The 18,405-nt window shown below is 31.7% G+C and overlaps 1 protein-coding gene across 6 annotated transcripts in view; it reads right to left on the bottom strand.

The window, feature by feature from the left end:
- Positions 1–301: 301 nt before the first annotated feature.
- chb (CLIP-associating protein) overlaps positions 302–18,405 on the bottom strand; it is a 40,656-nt gene continuing 22,552 nt past the window's right edge. Inside the window, exons 1-31 of one of the 6 annotated variants that reach the window (XM_088205024.1) lie at positions 18,184–18,405; positions 17,473–17,573; positions 16,389–16,565; positions 16,173–16,297; positions 15,983–16,105; positions 15,778–15,915; positions 14,363–14,497; positions 13,697–13,860; positions 11,396–11,638; positions 11,188–11,315; positions 10,995–11,123; positions 10,726–10,916; positions 10,613–10,660; positions 10,111–10,245; positions 7,494–7,610; positions 6,472–6,610; positions 6,243–6,399; positions 6,034–6,171; positions 5,832–5,969; positions 5,580–5,761; positions 5,379–5,495; positions 5,067–5,310; positions 4,919–5,000; positions 4,620–4,839; positions 4,208–4,315; positions 4,054–4,142; positions 3,841–3,982; positions 3,599–3,776; positions 3,323–3,529; positions 3,102–3,236; positions 302–2,573 (exon numbers count right to left, since the gene is read on the bottom strand). In XM_088205024.1, coding sequence (XP_088061150.1) covers positions 2,499–2,573; positions 3,102–3,236; positions 3,323–3,529; positions 3,599–3,776; positions 3,841–3,982; positions 4,054–4,142; positions 4,208–4,315; positions 4,620–4,839; positions 4,919–5,000; positions 5,067–5,310; positions 5,379–5,495; positions 5,580–5,761; positions 5,832–5,969; positions 6,034–6,171; positions 6,243–6,399; positions 6,472–6,610; positions 7,494–7,610; positions 10,111–10,245; positions 10,613–10,660; positions 10,726–10,916; positions 10,995–11,123; positions 11,188–11,315; positions 11,396–11,638; positions 13,697–13,860; positions 14,363–14,497; positions 15,778–15,915; positions 15,983–16,105; positions 16,173–16,297; positions 16,389–16,565; positions 17,473–17,573; positions 18,184–18,390 — 4,512 coding nt within the window. In that variant the 5' untranslated portion in view covers positions 18,391–18,405 and the 3' untranslated portion in view covers positions 302–2,498. Of the gene's footprint in view, positions 2,574–3,101; positions 3,237–3,322; positions 3,530–3,598; positions 3,777–3,840; positions 3,983–4,053; positions 4,143–4,207; positions 4,316–4,619; positions 4,840–4,918; positions 5,001–5,066; positions 5,311–5,378; positions 5,496–5,579; positions 5,762–5,831; positions 5,970–6,033; positions 6,172–6,242; positions 6,400–6,471; positions 6,611–7,493; positions 7,611–10,110; positions 10,246–10,612; positions 10,661–10,725; positions 10,917–10,994; positions 11,124–11,187; positions 11,316–11,395; positions 11,639–13,696; positions 13,861–14,362; positions 14,498–15,777; positions 15,916–15,982; positions 16,106–16,172; positions 16,298–16,388; positions 16,566–17,472; positions 17,574–17,985 lie in introns of those variants that run through there. The other 5 variants (XM_088205030.1, XM_088205025.1, XM_088205026.1 and 2 more) reach the window with 5 other exon arrangements.

The following is an 18,405-nucleotide window of genomic DNA, read 5'->3' as shown; positions in this document are numbered from 1 at the left end:
ATAGGTGTTTTGGAAGCTCCATTCGTAAACATTACAACATGAAATTAACCAAGCTATGAATGAATGTGATTCTGGAAATCAGGATTGTTATCTCAATAACACGTTTATTTATAAACAACCACGTTACAAATTACTCAGTCGCATAATAAAATTATAACTCATAATGGTTAGTTCATGTTGCGGAAGTTCACTTGTATTTAAAAATATAACTGCAATCTTGAAAAGTCAATTGTCTAACACAAGTTTTTAGTAAAACAAACTTAATTATAATATAGATAAAATCTATAGTGAAACAGTCATAAAAGGCAGAATTATTTTGTATTAAAAAAATATTTTAAATATACATACATATTTTTTCAGTAGGCGGATAATGAAACTACAATTTTTCCATACGTATTTATGTTATAAGCAAAAATTTCACATTTGGCTAGTGTGACATATTCACATAAGAAAAAAAAATATAAGGTTTATATTAAAAACGGCAATGCTAATCAATTATACGTATTGCAAAAAAAGAATAATGTTAATAACATGGAATATAATCATACAATGCTTGTATTTATACATGTATATAAATATACACGAATACACATATAATAATAAATCATCATTGCAAAGCAAAGAAATATACTTGTTTATAGCAACGTTTTAGAAATTCGTTTATAACAATAATAATATTATAGTACTTTTAGACATAAATTAGTATGTTTTACAAAAAAATAATTACATACATACATACGCCGCGTATGTATACACACATCCATATCCATAATATTGATATAAAAAAATTATTATATAAATGAAAATATAGATGAAGTCACAATCTTTTTGCTCTGCCTATACCTAAGAATTTATTTGGATATATTCCACGTGCGATAATCGGATTGTGTTGCCGCCACAGACTGCACTGTGGACGTAGCCTTATTAGATCGGAAGCAGTGTGGTAGCTTAATTCATCAGCACGATTTCAATAATCAGGCACTACATACATATGTTTGGAATATAATCGAGAAAAAGTCAGTCACATATTCACAATACGAAATTGTTGGATCACTACGTTACAAAAAAAAACTATCATTAAAATGACACATACTTTACATGTACGTATTTAATGTATTTATATAAAATTGGAATAGAAAGGATCATATATATATTTCTTTATTTAATTATCCGCGCCCCGTTTTCTCAAGCCGATTAAAGTATTATTTACATTGTTATATAATATTATAAATAAATGTAACACCAAAACTTCACGATTCTACTCAGTTAACAGCAAAAAAATGATTCACTGGTTTTGATTAAAATTTCAATAAAACGACATTACATTTAAGGCAACAATGAATACTTTAAAATCAACGCATATCACAAACATCAAATATTTTTTTAAAAAAAACATATCTGAGACATTAACTCGAACAAAAATGAATATAACAAGTGACCAACATTGACAATACATTTACAAAACATTGAAAGAGAAATCAAAGAGATCAATTCAAGTAATAACGTATGTTTTATTATTTTTAAAATTTAAACGTAACAGCATACAATGCCAACAGCACAGATACAGTTAAATCTAAAAGATTTTTTAAATATAAATGCAATAATTCTTTTACAGCATATTCACAAGCGTTTAGAAACCATGGAGTTATTAGAATAAAATAAATATACACGTATATATAAACAAATACGTTCGACACATTGACAAAATTACGGAAAAATACAACTGATACAATACAAAATAATAATAAAAAAAAAACACACAGATCTATATGGAATTTTAATTGAGCATTCATTCAATCAATGGTTGCAGATAACTTAAAAATAAAATGTCAAATGTAAATACGCACCTACAATAATACATATAATGATTAACGCTCATAGCACACAAAACAACCGTATTCCCTAATAATTTACTATGAAAATGACTATATTATATTATATAAATATAAACCATGGTTCCTCAAACGACAACATTCAACTCATAAAATTGTAAAATGAAACAGAATAAGAGCACGAATGTGTGCATTCAAAGAAAGCACATTGACATACATATAAAAAAAATCTAAGCATCTCATTTTCAATCAATGTCACGGTTAATTGATAATACTTATGTTTATATTTATATATAATAGAAAAAATGTCTTAAAAACAATGTTTAAATAAATTTTAGAAAGTTATTTTAACTTTGACGAATTATAAGTATGTATGAAAACATACAAAGTGAGCCAAATATCATTCCCAAAACAAAATAAATTGGAAGCGATCTTTCAACCCAAGCTGTATATGACATACACACATATTTTAGAGTAAATGAACAGGACTCGGTAATAAAATAATAATTTATATTCGTATGAATTAATTATAATTTACATTCAAGTATTGAAATAGTCTTTAAAAACAATGACTTTTTTGTTACATTAATGCGATACAATCTATGAAATAGTTACTCGTCAGCATTTCTGATCATGACGCCCTTTCGCCATGATCATTGTTGTATGCTAAACCTTTGTCTCGCCATGCTTTAAATTTTTTTGAGGCGTTATTGGCTCTCCTCGTTGTTTCCTCAAATACACCTGATTAATAACGTAATAAAATATTAAATAAATTAATCTAGTAAGAGATTTAACGAATAAAAAAACTGACACAACTCAAAAATCATTCATTAAAATGCATTATAATTCAAATTCTAATATTAATTGGAACTTTGGCCTAACTCAATTATCTGCATAAAAAACAACAGAACCTAAGTAGGATGAAAGGAGGATAATTACTGAGCCACTGGCACACAATAGCAGTCAAAATTTATATAATTTGGCTCGTTATTGAAAAACCTAATCAATGGAGTTATAATTATAATATATAGAAGTTCACGTGGCATTTGAATCCAATACATCTATTCAACTTTAAGAATGAGTAAAGAATTGAATTATAAACCATTGAAGAGCTCGAAACTGAGCTAATAATAGCAAATGTATTTAAAAGTCATGCTTCATAAATATATTAAATCTTTCAGTGAATTTCACCAGAATAAATCGATAGATACCAATAGAGGCAAAATAAATAGTTTCGAGTTGTGTCACTTTAAAAGTGAAAGTATATACCTGCAGCAATCGTATTTTAGACGGCGTCAGATATTGCATATAAGGCTGCATTCTAGCATCGCCGGCCGCCAGCGTTAGCTGTACCATGCAAAATACAGCAGCTTTTCTCACTGCACTATTTTCATGATCAGCTAACTAAAATTCGAAAATAAACATTACATCGACTCCGAATATATATTAAAAACTATAACTAAAGTCGATATTTTTTATTATAAATTTACCGTCGAAACGCCAAGCATCAGTGACTCGAGGTGCTTATCTTCGATTCTATCTGGTTGAGCTCTCGCCAATTCGGTGACGATCTTGAGGGCGCACAGGTTATGAGGATACTCGCGGGTACTAATGATAGGTTTTAATAAATTAACTGTTTTATCTAACGGTAGGGCTTTAGCTAAAGAAGGCAAACCGGTCTCTATCACTCGATTAACCTGAAAATTATATTAACATTATTATATATTAAATTATGTTATAATAAAAATTAAATAAAGATGACTCACTTCTTTACTCAATTTACAATACTTATCGATCAGTTTGAGTAAAATTAAATCAAGAAAATCTAACCAAACCGCCTCCATCTCTTGACGCCGACAAATCTGTACCAAAACCCTAACAGACGCAAGCAGCCCGGATTCGTCGGGAGAGTCGAGATGTAATAACATAGCCCTCATTATGCCCCTAAAATATCCAAATTATAGTAAATCAAAAATGAAATCAATAACACAAACAGATAATTTAATACCTAAAATTCTCTAGAGGTTTTCTACAATCACCAAACTTCAACACTTCATACATGGCCGTCAATATTGAAATTCGATACGCCTCATCATCGGTTTTCTTCAGATCAAAGAATTTCTCCAATACTTGCTGCTCTGTTAAACCATCTAAATCAAGAATATTAAATTAATTAAACTTTCACATAAGCAAATAAAATTTAAATTGTTAAAGTAATCACCTTTGGTTATCAAAAAACCGTCTTTATCAAACTCATGAGTTTTAACCCTGTCTCTTGAACCTCTATCACGTTCTTCGCTAGAACCCTCCCTGTAAATTACATTATAAAATTATAATTCTCGATTACAATAAATTAATTTAATATATTAACTAACCGTTGATAATATTGATTTCCAGAATTTTGTGGGGTAGGAGAAGAATTCTTCGTACTTCCGGCTTCAGAGCTATCGGCTGACAGTGGTTTATTGTCGCCCAAATCCAAACTAAAAATCATCCATTAACTTATAATTATCAACATAATTTCTTTTACTTTTATATTTATATATAAAGCTAAAGCTTTGCACATATAGTATACATTTTTTTTAAAATAATTCTAGAAACTTTCTTTGTTGGATCAAATAATAAAAAGGCTTCATCATTTCACACCTAAGCTCAAGCTATTGTAATTATATTTTAGCTACAAATAGAATATGTATTATAATAATAGAAGCATTTATCAACATCGATCAATGATGAAGACTAAAAAAATTTAGAACAGCCTAATCCATCTTTTTAATAAAAATATACCTGTGATGACCATTAACTCCATTGACCGGCCTTTGACCCATTTCGTACATTTGACTGATGCCTGAATCTTTGGACGCCGTATCGGAGGCGACATCAGCTAGACCTCTAGATTGCAAATGAGTATAATTCTGAATCTCGGCCGTCGTTCTCCTCAGACTTCTATAGACGTCTTCAGTGCAAGACGAGTTATTGTAAACGTGACCGGGACTACCACTTCTACCTGTATAGACGATATAAACATTATATACATAATCAAATGCATCATATATTATTATACACAAAACTAAATCCAATCATACTTGTCTGATGTATATGCGATTGGAATATTTCCTTCGCTTTCGATTGGTCTTCCTGAGATAATTCTGAGAGCAACATCGTCATCTATAATTTATAAATCCATTATAAAGGTAATCTTAAACATATTAAATTTATTGCGATTCAACCAACCATGGGAGCGTCACAGTCGAAGAGCGCCGCTAGAGCCCTCTTTGCACTAAATCTAATATCGGGACTACGAGATTCGCACGCAAAATCTAATAAATTCTGTATGGCGCGACTGCCAAACGGTCCGGCTATCGTTGTGCCGCTCGGCGTGATCGAGCGGCCGACGGCGCAAAGATTGATTAAAAAATTTAAAGTAGCTATGTTGGTTTTGGTATTCGGTCTTTGTATGTTATTATCCGCCAAATATCTAAAAAAAAATAGAATATCATCATTAGCTCAATATTGACTTTACAAAGACAAGCTATTGAAACATACCTAAATACGCATTGCAATTGTATTTCGTAGGGAAAAGACGCTTGCACCAATTCCAGTGTTTTTGACACTTTAGTCTGCACAGAGCCGAGCAGATCTGATCCCAACTTATTCAATAATCTGCAAATATAAAATTACGTAATAAAGCACATTTTTTATGTTATATATATATATATATATATATATATATATCTTTATTTTTACCTTTGAATCAATATATAAAGCCAATCGTGCAACTGGTCCGCGTGAGTGTTGATCAATTCGCTGACAACGTCGAGGAATAAACCGAAGACTTTTGTATGAGGATCCACAAAGCATCTATTGAACGTATCCGTGACTTGACGTACTTCAGAATTCGATAGTTTTTTGGTCATCAAATACTCATTCTATATAAATAAAATAAAATATTATTATTAAATTATAGACTATAATTTTACACAACAACGAAAAACTCACTAAAAACACGAATCCTTCTTTTCTATCGGACCACTGCAACGAACCGCATAAAGCAATTATATCTTGAATAGGCGGTAACGGTTCCATGGATGAATCGTGACGTCCGAGCCGCGTTTGACTACCGCTCCAAGAAAACGACTATAACAACATTGTTAAATTTTACAAAAATTTATTTCTTGAACACAATTTATAAAATACATACGTCATTATGTCTCCTGTACGATTCATAGCTTCGTTCTGAACATATACTAGAATTTTCTGAATCATTATCAAAATCTCTACCGAGCCTCAATCGTGCCATATCTGCTGAAATATCTCCACCATTCGGATCTTCAGGACTCTGAAAAATTAAAAAATAAAACATAATCAAAAACACACTTAAATATTAGTCGATTTAATTTTAATACTCACAAGCGTATTCTCGGCATCTCTGGATTGTTGCAAAAGTCTTTGCGTAGCATATGGAATTGTACGTGGCGGAGGAGGAGGGCGTTCTGATGATAGTCTTCTTCCCATAGCGTTCGGCGTAATCATATTCTTACCAATGTTTGACTTGATGCTTGTGTATCTAAATTTCAAAATTAGATTTGTATTTTTTTTAACTTAATAAAATAAATAAGTTATATTAATTATATATTACCTGACTGGAGAAGTCTCTCTTGAGCCTGCCAAGGAACGTGGAATACCTGACCGGCGAGAAGTCCGACTCGCCGGTGTCACTGCAGACATTCCAGCAGAGATGGGAAGACGAGAGGTAGGAGAACTTGACCGTGATGATGCTGTATAATGTATAAAACGATACGTTTCAATATTTAACCATTTGCTTTTTGGAATGATGTATTAACCACTTCATGCTTTTGACAAGATAAACACGCGAGGGAGTTCATTTCAGCTTTTTCAATTAGGATCTGATAGTAATAATAACTTTTTAATTAGACTCAGGACTGGATTCAATGAAGATAAATAGGATTACACTAAATTAATTGTATGTTAAAAAAATATATTTTGTTCTAAATAAAAAATATATTGAATGAAAAGACAAATTAACCCTTTGACCGCGGATGACATTAAAAAAAGTCAAGAAAAAAATTGTGAGTATGCATTGGGCACCTAAAAATGTCATGAACCTTTGAGCCTTGTAATACGTTTTTTTGTATAATTTAAGGTTGAAAAACACTTTAATTTATTCAAATAATATTTAAATAACTTATGGTATAAATAGGCGCTTCTCCAGATATTAGCAAATTTCGAAATGGCGCGCAAAAATATCAGCCGTGGTAAAAGGGTTAATGAAATATGGTCAGCTTATACAGTAAACTTTTATATATCAATTTTCAAATTCAAATAAGCTTCAAAATATTAAAATTGTGTTAGAAATAAAACATTAAATTTAAGTGTCTGGAAATAATAATTTATCATAATGATGTACTTCTTTATTTTTATTCCATAAATATATGCTATTTTCTATGAGCTGAAGGAACTTATTATTCGAGATATTTTTATACCTAATAAATACGATAAAACTCCTTTGAATTAATTATAATATTCATCCATGAAATTAGGAAAATCAAGAAAAAACTCAATTATAATTAAATAATAATAAAACTATCAGAGAAGCAGTTAATATCCTGATACATTTCATTCAAACTTTTATTAACTTACGTTGAGATTGTGATACTCTCGATCGTGATCTCGTAGAATTTCCAACAGCGTCTGGACTTCGAGGAGTTTGGGCAGCGCTAGCAGTCGATCCAACATTTGACAACTTTTTGGCTCGAGCTATAAAAAACATAATATTTAATAATTTTTAAATACATTTAAAAATATGTCCTTCTGTTCGTCCAATATTGTATATCCTATCTACAGAACGTTTTGCTGCGAATTTTTAAATTGACACTACCTTTTTTAAAAAATATTACATAATTTGTTCATAGATAAATATTTTAATTACAATGTAGTATAGGTTTTCATTATTGTTTCTAGGAATTATTTTTTATTGCCTTTAAAAAAGAGCAATATGTACTCGCACCAATTAATTTAAAAGTCAAATAACTAAATTTCTTCATTCAAGAGATAATGCCAGTTGCAGCCCATTCATTTTACTCAATTGACAAAATAATAAACGAAGAAGCTACCAATTATCTAGTCGAGTTCTTAAATTCCTTTGAACCGAGTGGATTACCACAGCACAAACTAGCCATTAAGGTTGGTAGGCCTAATATGCTGCTAAGGAATATGGATCCACCGGTGACTGGATTATTGCGCACACGAAAATTTTGAATATACACAGATGATTTGTTTGATTGTCAAATATAGTTTACATTTAATTTTAACTGCTTAATATTTTTTTTTAAGTAAAAAAATTGTGTAATTACAGGAAATGTGAAAAAAATAACTGTATGATACCAATGTAAATTACTAATATAATTGTAGAATATTACTAAAACATGATATTTTTATATTAAAGGCATATTAATAAACTTATTCTTAAATATAGATATATGTATACATTGATTACCAATGATCAGAATTTTTGTTGTTTGAAATTTTCGGTGTATAAAATTTTTGTTTGTGCAATAATCACCAAATCGGATCCACCATAAATGTAAAATAGAATGCGGTTGGTTTTAAAAGCATTCAGCACACGTAAATGAGACAACGATCTTGTCACATTCATTCTTTTAAACTTGCATTAAAAGAGCTTCGCCTTGTTTTTGCCATAAGAATAAATAAGACACAATGGAAGTTTTTTAATGTGACATTAATTTACTTGAAATGAATACTCCTTTAATGAATTATCTATATATTAACCACTTCACCCTTTTATACGCACGGGCGCGTTCAAAATATTTTTGGCGTTAGACGCATACACGCACGGGCGCGTGTGAACTCTATATTAAAAAAAAATCGTTCTGCATAATACCTTGCGTTACTACGCATTCTCTCATATGTGCGTTTGTATCGAAGACATTTGATCCTCATAAATTAAATTTAAAAAATGACACTTTACTACAGGGGTAGCCAACCTGCGGCTTGCTTTAAACATTTTTATTTATATATTTTTTATATTTCATTTTTAGTATTATATATTTTTTTACGATTAACGTTTAGTATCATTATTATTTTATTATCTATGTTTACATGTAAGAATAATACTAAACACAATAATAATAACTCATTACGTTTAAATTTTTCACTCCAAAAAATGTCTATAGTGTATCAAAATCTAATTTGGGGATATATAATTTTATATGTGGCTCGCATTTCCGTTATGATGCATTTCCAAAGTAGTAGCAAGATCATTTGGGTTGGCTACCCCTGCTTTACGATGCTAGTATTTTTTTACACGTTTCTATCTATGCATTCTCTCACATGTGCATTTATATTGAAGACATTTACCCCTCATAAATCAAATAAAAAAACTGACACTTTATGATGCTAGTATTTATTTTACACGATCAGGTTGCTTTCATTTAGATTGCTTTCATTTCACCCACTTCCATGGACTGCGGAAATTATCAGACAATTCGAATATATTTACTTTATTTCTGGATGTCATCATAAATTAGGTAACAAAACAGAAACCATAAGTTTCAAATATTTTCTCAGAAGATCTATTCATTCAGAACTGCGTATTATAACCAGATGGTAAAATATATTCGTGTAAAATCCACAAAAATCAGAACCAAAATTTAGTTTGTTTGACGCGAATGGGGAAAAAATTAGAAGAGCCGCGCAATACCATTGTCCAGAATGCATGGTTGCTTTATGCGTTACACATTGTTTCAAAAATCACCATACTGTATTATAAGGTATTTTTTTTTTATTTGACAACAAACATTACGTAACATACACACACATATGTACATATGTATTTCTATGTAATGTTTAGAGTTTGGATGAAAAGAAACAGCAAAGGGGGCAACTTAAAATTTTTATTAATTAAAAAAAAAATTTTAAAAGTGTAATAATAATAATAATTATGAATAAATAATTTTAAACTGATTTTTTTCATCATTCTCATAACACATCACATAATAAATCGCAATAAAAAAAGGTGATTATTTTTGACCATTTTTTTAAAATAAACCCGAGGATGAAGTGGTTAAAGCTAATTAATATAATATGTACTATCAAATCCTACACAGAATATATTTGAAACCGTTACCTTGTTGAGCAGCCTCGCCCTCTGTGATAGTAAGCGAGACAAAATTACAGATTTTATGAAACACGAGTACAGAAGTCTAACATACAAGAAAATAATATGAGAAAAACTTACGGAGACTAGCTGTGCCGAGTGCCGGTCTATGTCTTGTTATTTGTGAATAAGCAGCTCTCGCTCTTGCTCTTTGAGCGGCTGCAGTATCCACGGCAGAGACACTCCTCACGCTCATTGGATTTCCTAGACCCCGATCTAGAATTATGACAAATAATATTTTCAATTAACATTTACAATAAAATACAGATTGCCCAGTCTCCCGATTTTTAATATATACACCTCTATTAGGAAGCGGTATATTAGTTCTATCTTGGGATAATCTCCTTCTGGGAGAACCCTGAGCTCTTCTCAAAGAGCCCGATCTCGCCAAACCGCTCGACGGCTCGTAGGCGAGATTTTCAGCAGACGCTGATCATATTACATTCATTCATTCATTCATTAAATTAAGTACGTTACCGTTCCAAAATTAAGCATGAAAAACGAAAAAATATATTTTTCATCATTATCGTTGTATTGAAAAATATTATACGATACAAACTATATAAACATGTAATATATTAACCTGTTACACTCGCCGACGGACTCCTGGTGCTTCCCGACGGTCTCCTATCTGAGCGAAAAATTAAATAATCTGTAATTTCCATCGTTCACATTTACACGAATATCAAAGCGTACCGTAAACCGTTCTGGGGACCGCCGACATTTGCTGCGCGACGACTTGATGGAGAGAATCGCTACTTCCGTGTCTGCTCTCAGTTCCTTTCGAAGAATTGTCCCTATCGACGGCCCTCTGAGCCGCTGGATCCAACGAAGCATACAACTGATCGCCGGCAGTCGGGAATTGACGTTTTAATAGCCAAAAAGCTCTAAAAGTTCATATATATTTTTTTATACAATCCAAAATAGATACTATAATACAAAAAAATATATTTAAAAAAATATACCTTCTACAATTACTACGCGCAGTGTTATCAGCGTCTGAGCATCCTTTCTTTATCGCGTCTTTAACAGCAGGCAATTGTTTTTCTATGGCAGGAGGGTTCCAATTTTCAAGAAGAGCGCATAAAATATCACTACAAAGAAACGTAAGTTATAAATATCGTCAATTTTAAATCGAATGTATAATATTTTATATACCTTAATGTAGATCTAATTTCTTTAGCCTTTGATATCGTCATATTCTGGGTGATGATTGGAATGAGTCGAGGAGAATGAACGTTGCGAATAACGTATCTTATACATACTGTGCCCGACGAAGATATGACCTGAACAAAACACCAAACCCATTTTAAACTACATGCACAATAATAATAATAATAATAAAAATAAACATTCAAATTCTTACCTTGGCCGAATTTGGTACGAGATTTATTAGTTCTAATAGCACTTGCAGTGTAAATTGATCTAATTTATTCTTTAGAGTTTTAGCCATATACGCTATCGTAATGCAGGCTTCCCTAACCACCTGACTTCTCAATTCTTTGATAACAACTAAAAATGGCACGTACATATCCTTCAGTTGCGCCATAAATTCCGTCGGATATAGGGTATGCGCCGACGCCACCAACAGAGCTCTAATTTTTTTAAGCTGAAACATAAATGTCGATTAGAAGATGTTGATTGAGCCAATGTAAACTTTAAAACTGTAATAAAAATCTTTAACCTAGCTGATGAGTAGGGAATCGAATCCCAGTCGATTTTCAATACCTATGAATCCCAGGATTAGAAAATATAATCCCAAAACTTTCGGGATTGACTTTTTTATCAACAATATTCGAATTTGCCATATGCTCACATATAATAAATAAAATCAGAAATCGGTAAAATACACACACTCATTCGTAATTATGTATCACTTATGTAACAGCAATTATGAATCACTCATGGAATTCACCTGCCTAGTTTCTGAAGTTTTTTTACAAATTATTACAGTTCAACCTACAGAATCATACTAGGAAGATGATCAATATGAATTCACTGATGGATATGAAGAAAGAAAAGAATTTTCAATAATTGATTGCGAATTTGAAAATACCGTTTTATCTGAATCACCTACTATAAATAATTATATTTAACAAAAATAAGTTAGAAATAATGTTTCTTCGAGAATTTTTCGAGAAAAATGTCAAATCGAGAATTCTCATTTCTCGAGAAATTTTATAAAGCATTTTTTATTATATAAAATTAAATTTATACAAATATATTTAAAAGGTTTTTAGCCACTGCCCTATTTATACTGCTGCATAAGTAAAAGCAGGTTCATTCCTAAAATGCATACTTCTTGGAAGGTTTTCATAGGTGGGAATGACAAAAAATTGTTTACAAATTTTTAAACTTGAACTCGCCTTATTTTTGCTTAAGTAATAAAAGAAGACACTCGGATAAGAAACCTTTCCGAAGGCGTTCGTGCAAGATGTTTAAAAACATGCATTCTTTCTCAGAAGATCGAAAGTATTCAAATGACCAAAATTTTTTTGCTATTTTCTATTAATCTAACTGGCCGGCGGCATTAACTTATCTTTGGTGATCTAAGAACCTGCTCCGATAAGAAGAAATCATGCATGAGAATCGTGAGAATGCAAAACGATTTACGGCTATTTTTCTTTTTCGATAACCCAAAAAGCTTTTTTTTATATTGTTTATTAATTGTTTTAAAAGAACATAGAAAAATGAAGGTGAATAGATTTAACGAATACGCTTAAATATTTATTAAATCCCAAATCTTTTGATGAGAATAATATTGATATAACTTTACACATAACAACTCGTAAAACTATAAAAATTAATCGAAAGGTTAACTGAAGACTGAGCAAAATGTGGTAATAACATCAGAAGAGAAGCACTCATCTCACCAACAATCATCATCAATTGAAAAAATGACCATGAAAGAGCAATTACATGATGCAATAACAAAAAGCTTGATGACATGCGACCCGAAAGTTCAAAATGACACTAGCCTTATGTCCGTAATAAGAAAAGAAATGATATTATTTGAAAATGGCAGTTCTCGTGGTAATCGCTTCGAACTGGTTTTATATGATATAAATATCTCATGACAATATCTCCAACGAGTGTGGAGGCTGAACGATATTTTTCAGCAGCAGGCTGCCTAGACAACAAACTTAGATCCAGACTAAACGACGAGACACTCGATGCTCTAATATTACTATTTTATTTTAATTATACCTCTTTTAAATTTTTTTAAATACATTTATAATGCAAGATTATTTACTGTAATAAATTTATCTTCAGAATTGAATTCCCTACTGATGAGATAGCAGCAATATAAAGACATGTACTCCACTAGACATGTGTCAAAGAAGAGCAGTATTTTGTTATAAATCAATAGTGAAAGATTGAAACATATTGAAATTCATCAGTAGATAGGTTTCAATTGTACAGTAGGAAGAAAAACTGACACACAAAGTAGTGTCACTAATCGATTTTAGCAGTTAAAGACCTGAACTTCGAGTGTTTACGATTAGACAAATTATTAACCTAACCAAATGCTCGCTGATTTGATAAAAGCACGTTAAGCAACAGTTATCGATTCGCACAATTCATTCCGACACTTTGACACCCTTATAAATTATACAATTAAATCTTAATCTATCAGAGAAGCAAATGAACAATTTTAACAACTTACCGCATCTATCCTTTTCTCCCAATCGGCATTACGGTCGCCAATGACCGATAAAGCTAGTTTGCACACGTCGTCAATGTCACGAGCGCTGTATATGGCCACCGAAGGAACCGAGCAAAATTGTGCTTCGAAAAATTCACCACTCACTGCACCAGCAGCAGCATCAACTATAAAACAGCGACTTGGATAAATTGTCTTCAATTAACAAACGTTAATCGGTGTAATTTATAAATTATAAGTGTAAAAATATAATTTTAGCAACAATGCAACACAAAAGCCAATATTTTAAATAAACGTATCAAAAAAGCCATATATTAGATATTAATTTTGAAAAAATTAAACAACACAATCATAAGTGATAGCTTGTAATAGCAATAACAACACATACTGACATTTTAACTCAATCTAACAGATATCAAACGATAACGTTGTTGTTGCTACTAATCTCTACATGTTTTAATAATGTGATGCCAGTAATTAAAAACGGATTGGACTCAGTCAACTGCATGGATGAACCTACCGTAATCGATGAATATTATCGTATATATATAATATATATGACGTACAACATAAAAATGCTCCCCAAAAGTTGAATTATAATGTGTGCGTCTAAGTTTTAGGGTGTAATATATGATATTATAAGAATTAATTGTATATTTCGGAACAGACCGCTCCCGAGTCTGGGCGGAGGGGCTGGCTTCTTGGCGCTGGAACCGGACGACGCACTGTATATCGAAACCATCGATTGATACCCGCTGCTAGTGCTACCTAAGGCTGTGGTCGCGCGCCGACCGACATCCAACCCTGATGATGACAAGTGTTAGTTATGAAATCAAAACATTGCATTTATCTGTGTATGATGATAGTGTGGTAATTTAATAATGTTGACAACAAACAGAATGAACTGTGGTTCAATGAAATATCAGGTTGTTTCATATGTAACGGCCAACTTTGTATAGAATTTCTTTATATTAAATAAATCATCATAAAAGGAAGTTACCCATAAATTTCCAGAATTAAATTATCTAGCGTAAAGTAGATGTAGTTCAATATTGTGATGCTTCTAACAAATTTGTTTCCATAAGCAAAACTAATGTTTATAATGTTCTTCATTGCCTACAGCTTTGTAGATCATTGTCATACCACATATTAATGATCTTAATGGAGGATTTGAAGACAACGTAAGGCATCAATTAGACCAGACAATGCCTAAATAACTTGGGCTTGAACTTTCAGCAGTTTTTTGATAATAATAAGTACAAAAATATACTTCTGGAAATTTTTGGGTACAACTCGCATGTGATTTTTATCAAAATATCTTGAATCTACTACAGCTGAATATCATCACATTGATTCAATTAATCTAAATAAACTGATGCTTTTCACCACCTGGTAAAATATGCTTCTCTTTCCTAGCCCACAATCCAAAACTTCACTAATATTCTATAATTCAAGTGGATCGATTCATGATCGGCAATTTTTCAATACAATTTATTTGAGTCAAAACAGTATCAATACGAAGCTTACAATATTTAAAAATCAAAGAGCAATTACTGATACAAAAAAAAGCAATTTACTAAGCATCATTTAACTGACCTTAAATTGGCCATTTCATATAAAACGACCTAATATAAATGACAATTAAAATCCACACGCATGCAAGGGCAACTACTGTGAACGTTACAAAAATAACAGTCGAAAAAAATCACATTTCTCAAAAAAGACTTTCACAATTTTTGTTAATAAAGTGTGAAGGGACTCAACCGTACATGCAATTATGTATTAAAAGAAATGATTATTTCAACAAACAAATATTAATATGTAACATGCGCTCAGGCGTACGTGAGGCATAAGTCATTGTACATATTTTATATTTTTTAATACTGACAAGTTATTGTATTGAAAAAACGTATAAGAACACGTATTCCAAAATATATAATATGTACGACCAATATAATTTAAGATTATAACAATTTTCACTCAAACGTAATCCTTTAACTATTGGAAGAATAAACATTATAACAAAAGTATTTGTATTACAGTAACGTATATGTCATTGATATAAAATACAGAATAGCACTCACCGGCAGGTATACAGTTGCTGGCTGTTTCTGTGGGCCTCTTCGCTGACGTTGGTATACTGAACGTCCGTTTGACGGGCTTGGTCGGTTTCGCCATCAGGATATTATCGATTTCGTCGTTGCTATTACTATGCGTTGTGCCTAATTAAAACATAAACATTAGTCGAATACAACATATTACATAACATACGTATATACAAATACTAACTCGGCGTGCTGGCCGTCGGCAGGAGCAATCCTGCAGCTAGAGCTTCGTCAAACTTTAACTCTAAAGCTGCTAATTTATTGGGAGGAACCTCTCTTTTACGAAGATCTACTCTAAATTTATCTCCTATAGCAAAAGATAAATATAAATTATGAACACAACCATTAATATACTGTTGTATGAACATACGTACCGATGTGTTTATACATTTCTAATAATGTTAACGAAGCTTGATCTCTCACTGTGACGCTAGGATCGCCGAGTAAAGCAACTACAGCCGGAGTCACATTCTTCAATTGTAAATCTTGACTTCCTTGTCTGAATTGTGCGTGTGTAAGACACAAAAAAAATCAATTATAACACAAATCACTGCGAGTCAATTGTGCAATCGTTAATTGAATCAACTCACTCGTTCAACACGTTCAGTAGACAACGAAGTGCCTCTTCGCGCATATTCGCATTTTTGTGACGGAAAGCCGTGCCGAGCCTCTGAATCAGAGACGAAGCCGAGATGGAACCACTGGACCACATAGCAGAGAGGGCTGTGCGAGCCGCGGCTCGTACGCCCTCTTTGGAATCACCCAACCTGCATAATAATAAAAAATATACACAAATTGCAATTAAGCACTTTATTCAACATTTAGACAAAATAACTTGATTATTACACTAAATTTTAGATAGATTATTGATATATTTTAATAATTTAATATTGAGTTTTATGATATAAATTATAATAATTAATTTTTAAAGTAAAAGATAAAATGTATTATATAATAATTAGTACAAACAAATACTAAAAACTGACTGACAAAAAAATAAACTAATTAAAGAAAAAACTCATAATCACTACAATAACGATATATAAAAAAGTATGAACAATTTTTTTAAACCATTTTTACACTAAAATTTCACTTTTTTTATATTTAAAATCAATAATTTTAAATATAAAACCAAACAATATATACATACAGTAGATCATGTATCATAAATAATTATGAAAAAGTATAACTAAAAGTACAGCAAAATATTAAAAAACAATGATTTTTCCAAAATAATATCGACAATATCTAAAATGCAATACACTAAATTAATACAACTGAAGTCAGCATGTAATTTAACACATACATTTAGTAATCTTATTTTTGCGAAAAAATCATTGATTAAGATCAGCAAAATCAATCAGTCGTCTTATTTTATAGATATCGCCAATTTAATTTAAACTTACTTTAAAAAATCAATTATTAGTATTGATTATGATAAATCAGGATATATGGTTTATATTAAAATCATAGAAATTTGAGTTTTGAGCTCTGGATTAAAAAAATGGATTTAAAAATTCTGCATAAAAATTCCTACAAAAAATAGCAGTATCTAAAATAAAAACAAGGATTTGGAGACAAACCTAATAAACTAACGATTCAGCTGAAAACAGCGTATAATCGAGTTATCTTATCTAATTCCAAAATTGTAGACTGTATAATGACGAGACTCACCTATCGATGACATGAGGAAGAACTGTCGGAGTGTATGCGCTAAAATCTGCACCTATTCTATTTATTAAAGCTGTTAAAACTTCTAAGCCATTTTGTGAAACCTGTAACATAAAAAAATAAAAGCATTATAGTTTAGTTATAAATGACGCGATTTAAGGGTTAAGTCCAAGACCATGTGATGTTATCAAGGATCTCATCGACATTTTCTTGACATAAAAAAAGGAAAGCATTATAATTTTTTTATAAATAACGCGATTTAATGGTTAAGTCCAAGACCATGTGATGATAATATTGAGGTGGAATCTCAAGAATCTCATCGTCATTTTCTTGACAGAGCTCCATCTTCGGTAGTCGATATGTGAAGATGCCGTCAAACTGACGACTGATTGATCTCGAAGGAGTCAGCCAGACGGGACGCAGATTAAATAAGAAATAGGTGAGGCTCCACCAAGCCGTGCAATCATACAAGAGACAACACAATAGGCAGTTAGTTAGCAAAGTCAACATACGCACGTATATACGAAAAAATTAGATCATCTGCGACAATGAGGCGTTTTCAAGACATTATTACATCAAAACATATAGAATTATTGTCTTTAAGTACTGGAAGAATAATGATTTCGCCCACGCGATCGGTCGCAATGTCCAATTGAGGACATGTGGCTTTTTCTCTCTAGAGACTATAGATGCAATGTTAAATCTTGGATATACGAGGCAATTGCGGACGATGCGGAAACACTCTCTGCTCTCTCGCCGCGTCTGGTCTCCGTCAGACACCACCGCGGAGAGGCTTCGGCGCGACGACGATGACCCAGCCGTTATACTTTCGGACCATATTATGGCAAAACGAACAACACGAACGCAACTATGTGGAAGAGTGTAGGAGTTCGCTCGACGGCGGAGGTCACACGCCGGCATCGTACAACGTCAATA

This window comes from Plectrocnemia conspersa, unplaced genomic scaffold (assembly GCF_051122295.1).
Source record: "Plectrocnemia conspersa isolate PC_06_02 unplaced genomic scaffold, ASM5112229v1 ptg000002l, whole genome shotgun sequence".
NCBI classification, from domain to species: Eukaryota; Metazoa; Arthropoda; class Insecta; order Trichoptera; family Polycentropodidae; genus Plectrocnemia; species Plectrocnemia conspersa.
The sequence above is the reverse complement of the archived record's forward strand: the minus strand, read 5'-3'. Positions and strand labels throughout refer to the sequence as shown.